At 35.9% G+C, this 6,905-nt stretch overlaps 2 protein-coding genes across 3 annotated transcripts in view; both read left to right on the top strand.

Annotated features, from left to right (window-relative positions):
* LOC129795806 (uncharacterized) overlaps positions 1-315 on the top strand; it is a 20,847-nt gene extending 20,532 nt beyond the window's left edge. Inside the window, exon 4 of the mRNA XM_055837331.1 lies at positions 286-315. Within this exon, the coding sequence (XP_055693306.1) occupies positions 286-315 (30 nt within the window). The remainder of the gene's footprint in view (positions 1-285) is intronic.
* Positions 272-6,905, top strand: part of LOC129788075 (tachykinin-like peptides receptor 99D) — a 31,338-nt gene continuing 24,704 nt past the window's right edge. For both annotated transcript variants that reach the window (XM_055824075.1, XM_055824074.1), the window contains exons 1-4: positions 272-2,745; positions 2,893-3,067; positions 4,270-4,485; positions 5,128-5,278. In XM_055824075.1, the coding sequence (XP_055680050.1) occupies positions 2,655-2,745; positions 2,893-3,067; positions 4,270-4,485; positions 5,128-5,278 (633 nt within the window). In that variant the 5' untranslated portion in view covers positions 272-2,654. The remainder of the gene's footprint in view (positions 2,746-2,892; positions 3,068-4,269; positions 4,486-5,127; positions 5,279-6,905) is intronic.

Raw genomic sequence — 6,905 nt, 5'->3', positions numbered from 1 at the left:
ATGTTGTGAATAATAGTCAAAAATTTAGAAAATGTAAATTTTTAAAAATTTGAAGCTGAAATTATATATAACATGTATTTTTATGTATAAAAGTAATGTAAATTTTTAATGTAAATGAATAATAAAAATAAATTGATTTTTATGAATTTCTAAGACTTTCACTTATTTACTAAATGCTTATTTAGCATTTTTAAATACATTTATAAGTCAAAAAATATGTAAAAAGCAAGAAAACCCAAAAAAAAAATTTCTCCAGGATCTGGATCCACGGTGGTGCATTTGTAGTTCCGCATTGTGGATCCACTGTGGACCTAGATGTTTTACTGGGAACTACCAAGCTCATAGTGTCCTCTGTGACATTCAAATTGGTAATGTTGCATGCCAGAGGAGACACAAAAGTTTTTGTAAAAGTTCATATGAGTTTGCTGCAAGAGAGGAAATTTCCCCAAAGTAGTCCTATTAGGAACTTTAGGGGGCAAATTACAAGGAAAATTTAGTAAGGAAATTCAACAAATTTCCTCGCATTTTACACACAAAAAGTTCACTAACATGTGCATGTGCAACATATAAATTATTCATTGAGGTGCATTAAATGTTCATTCTGTCTCTTGAAATTGGATGAATAAAATCTTGGAGACAGTGATGTTGGAAATTTGAAATGTTGCGAAAGTTCAGTGGAAAGTTTTGTTATACATATATAAAAGCAGAGCTTTGAAAGTTTTTGGAGGATTAAGTTTTCTTTTCGGGGATAATGTTGTTTTGAAAAATAACAAAAAGATTTTTATGTTAAAAGTGAAGATTTAAAGCTTTTTTAGAGCGCTGTAGTAGCGATTGTTAGAATATTAAACTTTTTATCGTGTTTTACTAACGATTTTTTTAAATTATTAGATACTAATTTATCTAATTCACAGCATAATTAATAAATATTACAAATTCATGTCAGGATATTTAATATCATGTTAATGTTTTCAGCATATTTAGATTTCATGTGTTTCCATTTAATTTAATTAACAACATGGATTTATAAACATTTATTTATGTTCAACGTCCAGCCCTTTGGGCATTATTTGCTCGGATTTATCTGCTTCTAATTTCCACTGATATACTAAATTACATACAAGGGCATTGAAAATTATTCAAACGAGTCAAAAGCACTAATATGGGGTCATTTGTAATGGATTTAGTCAATTTAGTGGCACAGTGTGTGTGCTTCCAGCCCCTAAATTCAATTGAAACTAGATAATAAACATTTTGGAAATTAAATTCGCAACAGAATAAATCACTAAATTTGAAACATTATGCATTTCAATCCCAATGAAAAACACACAAATTTTCCCTGGAAAAAGTCAACTCTGAGTGGTTATTTAGCAAAATTAAACTTTTTATGCAAATTCTCTTAACGGCAGGAAAAGTCCTGGCATTGTGTCTCTTGACAAAACATTAATTTTCCTCTTGAAGACTCTTCATAAAGCTTTTTTTTCCACCCTCCCGTTTCTCATACTCTGCGGATAAATCTCAGTCAGGTATAACAACCACCAATCCCCCCCCATCCGACAAAAGTGAATGCCTCCCAAAGACCGCATAAATGAATATTTTAGACAACAATAAAGTGTACAGAATATTCATGGGGCAGGTGTAAAAAATTCATCGTCAATTTCACTGCGATTCGCAACATTAAACCACCCCCGCACGGTATAAATTTAATAAATAAAATTACTAATAAAATATAAATGCGGTAAAGCGGAAAGAATTCACATGAGCACCGGAAGAGCTTTTGCGGGTGGATATTTCTCAATCCAGCATTGGAGGGTTGAATTTTTAGGGGTAGGGGAAGGCCTATAAAAGACATGGTGTGTGAGAAATTTTCAGCATCCTTCCCTCCCCCAAAATGTGCAAGAGAAGACGCACACACTGATAAGGATAAATAATGATTGTACATAATTTATCAGCGGGGGTGCACCAGCTGAGTTTCAGCCTCATTTGGCGGCATGACTTGATTGCTGACACAGAGGGTATGGATGGGGGTGAGAAATTGGACAATTAAATTGCAATAAAAACAGATGGAAAGGAGCAAATTGCCCAATTGTCTCCTCACGCAGAGCGCCACGTCAGAGCTTTCAAAGAAAGTTGCTGCGTGTTGCCACGATCCACCCCCGCACAAAATGATATTGATGATGACGAAAAAGCTTCAATGCACAGAGTTGTGTTGCTATTCCCTTAGATTGTCTTACTAGTTGTCTTATAAACTGACTTTAAGGTTTTTTTCTTGGTTATATTTAGTTGATTTTTGTGTTAAATTACTTAGAAAACCAAAGGCCCAAACAAATCTATAGAACAGCGTAATTCTGGAACTTTGCTCCTGATCTATGATGAGGTTCAAATTGGCTAATACTCCCCGTAAAAGTTGGATAAAATAAAAATTCTTTCACTTTTAGGAGAATTTTTTTTTAAATCTTCTAAATAGAAAAGAAAATTCTTCTTTAATCTAAAATGTTCTCAACTCAAATTATACACCACATAAAAGACATAAAAACATAATATTGTCTAGAGTGGGATGACTAAACAGAATAATTTGTTGTTGCAGTATCGACTACGACCACAACTTCACACTGCCACTGTGGCGTCAGATCCTGTGGAGCATCCTATTTGGTGGCATGGTGATTGTGGCCACGGGGGGTAATCTAATCGTCATATGGATTGTCCTGGCGCACAAACGAATGCGAACGGTGACCAACTATTTCATAGGTAAGGAATTTCTCAAACAACCCCCACCCTCACACCCTTTGTGGTGTCTTCGCTCCGGGAAATTCTCTGTGTGAGAATACCTTTCCACTCATGCTGTGTGGAACCACCTTTATAAAAGGAAAAACCACACTTTTCCCCATTTTCCAGTGAATCTCTCCATTGCCGATGCCATGGTCTCCACACTAAATGTCACCTTCAATTACACATATATGCTGAACGCACATTGGCCTTTCGGCACCATTTACTGCAAGATCTCACAATTTGTCGCAATACTCAGCATCTGTGCATCGGTTTTCACCCTCATGGCAATCTCCATTGACAGGTAAGCTTTTTCATTCTTTGTGGTCTCAATGGGATTTGTGAACTTTCACACCCCAACCCCTTCTATGTATAAATATATATAGTAAGAACTTTGCCGACAAAATCGATTTCAATTAAATTACTTTCGTCTCTCTTAGGAGAAAAATTATATTGGCATAACATGTGTTAAGTTATTTGATTTAGGTTGTTATTTTTAATTTTATTCTCAGAACAAAATGTTTTGCTCGTGAAGTTTACGGATTAAATGTAATTTTCTTTTATTTAATACATTTGTGATATAAAATTTCTAAGAAAACTGGATAAGCTTTTGTAAGCTTATTTTCCTAGAACAATTTAAATCTTTCCCAAGATTTTCCAATGAATTTTCACAAATTTTCCTCTTAATTTTCTCAAAAATATCACCACAATGCGAAATCATCTTAAATGTTAGATAAATTCTTCGGCATTTTATCTGGGTTTGAGAATCTCTCTTCGAGACAACTTTCCCTCTTTCAAAGCAATTTTCCCTCCGCTTGGTGAAGGAGTTAATCTACACCAGCAGCACAAGTCAACAGCAATGTATATTTGACTTTACGCGAAGCTATTAGCTAAATTCTTATTTATTCACGGACTAACGACCTCCAAGCGTGATTTTGAGATGCGGCGGAGTTTTACTTCTCAATAGACGGTAATAGAGGGTGGGAAAATGAGCGTCTCGAGGGCCATTCTGGGGGCTCAGCACGTGGCATTATTCGAATTACAATCATCTCCCTTGTAGTGCGTAATAAATTGGTGTTATCTTGTAATTCTATCAAATTATATCAGGCCCCATTTAGCACACTCATTTGCAGCTTTCTGGGGGAGATGTCGTGCGAACCCTTTTGACCATTCACCCCTCTGGTGTGCCCTGTGCTTCAATGAGTGTCACAAGGGTGAAGCAAAAAAAAAGAATCTTGGGATGGGGGCTGTCTTTTGCTCTTCTTCTTCTCGAGACTTAATGGGAATTAATGAGGGGCAATCTTTCTAAATTGATAAACCCTTCCAAAAAGTGCGGACAAATACGACGTGTTGACAGCAACAGGCGTATCTCCTGCTAGTGAGAAAAGAGATTTATAAATTAACATTGCATGTCTCATCCACTTCCGGACTTTATATCCTGAAATTCGCACACATATTGAAAGCAACTGCCCTGGGTGATGTGACGTGCACATCCTCTTCTTGCAGATACATGGCCATCATGAACCCACTGCGACCACGGATGGGTAAAACAACAACGTTGGGAATTGCAGCATTTATCTGGATTGTTGGTATTATCCTCTCCTGCCCAATGTTGGTGTTCTTCACCACCTACGACCAACACCTGCAGGAAGGCGAAGTGCGAGTGGTGTGCTATTCAGAGTGGCCGGATGGACCTACAAATCACAGCTTTCAGGAGCACGTGTAAGTCTACGTCAGCCTCCTCCCTAAAAGCTCCCACTTCATCCCCACAACCTTACCCCTTCAGGCCTTTCTAAAAGCTTTGTTTTTTCCAAGGGGTGTAACAGCAAAATTTCACCCCAATATTTTAGCGAAAACAGTAGATTTTTGCCGTCTGCTTTTTCTCCACAACTTCTGCTTTTCCCAGAGTTGAGAAAAGCATAAGAAATTATTTTTAGATGAAAATTTAAAGTCAAGTAATTTAACGAATTTTTGTGAGCTTAATGAATTTTTGATTAAACTTACATTGAATTTATTTTTTTACATTTGAATTTTCTCTTATTTTTGATCCTGAGATTTTTTTTTATTTCTAGTTCTCTTAATATTTTTTATTTTGTTAGTTTTTTTTTTATTAATGAAACTGCCCTTAACGTTAAATCTAAATCATTTAATCTAGAAAATACCAACTCAGACATTTTCCATAGTGTGGAGGTCACACCGGAATACAAAAAGAGAAACGGAGAAAGTGATCAAGCTTGACAGATTTTCCTTTCCCCCCTCGAATCCATGGGAATTTTTCCGCTGAACAATATTTTTTTGCACCCTTCCTTGTCTTTTAAATAAATGGAGACTAAAAGAAGAATCTTTCGCCTCCCTTTGTCACAGCTATAATGTCGTTTTCATGTTCCTGACGTACTTTCTGCCCATTGGCTCCATGACGTTCACATACGCCCGCGTCGGCTTGGAACTCTGGGGCTCCCAGAGCATCGGGGAGTGTACGCAGAGGCAGCTGGAGAACATCAAGAGCAAACGAAGGGTGAGTTTATACTCTGAATAAATACACACACACGAGTATTCTCATGAAAATTCCAATCCACCCCAAAAAGAGATGATTCTCCCACTCACCCTCTGAAAAAAATCTTCCACCAATCCACTGATTTTTTTTGCGAGATACTTTCGTTCGGTATCCTTTCCCAGCACACCTTCAGCAGCCACCACGCGGTCCGTGGCGGTCATGGGTGGCCCCTGTGGCGCCACTAGACAGCCACCACACGGTCAGGTGACATACAAATGGGGAATAAATCGTGACCGGTCACTGTGACTTCCCCTCTGTGGATGGCTCGTGGCTACGGCGCAAGCATCCAAAAAAATTTCCCACAAAAATATCCCAAAAATATTCTTTCAAAATATATTTCTACAACATACATAGAGGGCATGGCGATGGTATATTCCCTCATGAAATATACAATAATATGTCAAAGAATTATCATAACTTTGTAATCAGATTTTCGGGGTATCAACCATTCAGAAATAAATGCGATATCCACTTTACGTCTTGAAATTTAATGAATAATCTCAAAATGCGGGTCCTAAATGTAATTTTATTAATTAAATGATTTAAAATTGATGATTTTTGGGGTAAAATATTAAAATTGCAAAAAATTGATCAAAACCTAAACTAAACCCTTTTTGAAGGGTCCTGACATTGTTTTATGCCAATAAATGTCCAGGATTATAAAGAAAATGAGATTATTTGTAATGATATTTTTCCACGTGCTTCATATGGGCTTAATAGGAAACCATTACCAACATTATTCTCGCAGGCTTATGTAAAATAGATAGCTATTGCAAAGACTAAAAACTGAAAATACGCTGTTTTCGAGACTTAAAATAATATGAATTTTCTGCAAACAAAATGAATTCTTATATTTTACTGGAAAGTTTAAGAGTTTTTTTGCAAAACATTTGGGTATTTCCAATATTAACAATGCATTGATGCCCATGTGCTGCTCGAATTGCTACCTGGAGCATAATCTTTTAGTTTTCCTTACTAAGCCTTTCGGCAGTACAATACCATAAAACCCATTTATTACCTGCAATTGTCTCAACTAAAGGAAAATACTTACAGTAATATTTGTGTCAAAATTTTTACCTAAATTCATACCTAAGATTAAGATTGAAAATTCTGTTTAACGTGATATTTAGCAGGTGCGGTAAAACATTATTTTCTCTCTTGAACGTACTCAAATATCGATATAGTGGTTTATATTTTTTAAAAATAATTTATTTTCTGACAAAAAAATGAATAACTATGATTTTTGGTTTGAACGATCACAAAAAATATAATTAGTAATTAGTGAGAGCATTGATAAAATGGAATTAAAAACGCGAAAAATTTAATAAAGTATCTTCGGATAATTTTTAATTATTTAAATTAATGTAAAAGCATATTTTTATTCAAAAATATAAAAATATTTTTTTCTAATATTTTTATTTTAAACTCATTTGGCAATGATCTCCCGGAGAATCATTACTCTTGTGAGTGAGAAGCATCGCTGTGACGTCATGCACTTCTTAGGATCGCTGTGGCCGTGTGGTGACCGCGTAGTGGCCGTCCACGTGGGTCGCGCACCGCTTGCGGATATATATTTGTTTCACTTTTC

This window comes from Lutzomyia longipalpis, chromosome 1 (assembly GCF_024334085.1).
Source record: "Lutzomyia longipalpis isolate SR_M1_2022 chromosome 1, ASM2433408v1".
NCBI classification, from domain to species: Eukaryota; Metazoa; Arthropoda; class Insecta; order Diptera; family Psychodidae; genus Lutzomyia; species Lutzomyia longipalpis.
Note: the sequence above shows the minus strand (reverse complement) of the source record. Positions and strands in the feature narration are given on the sequence as shown.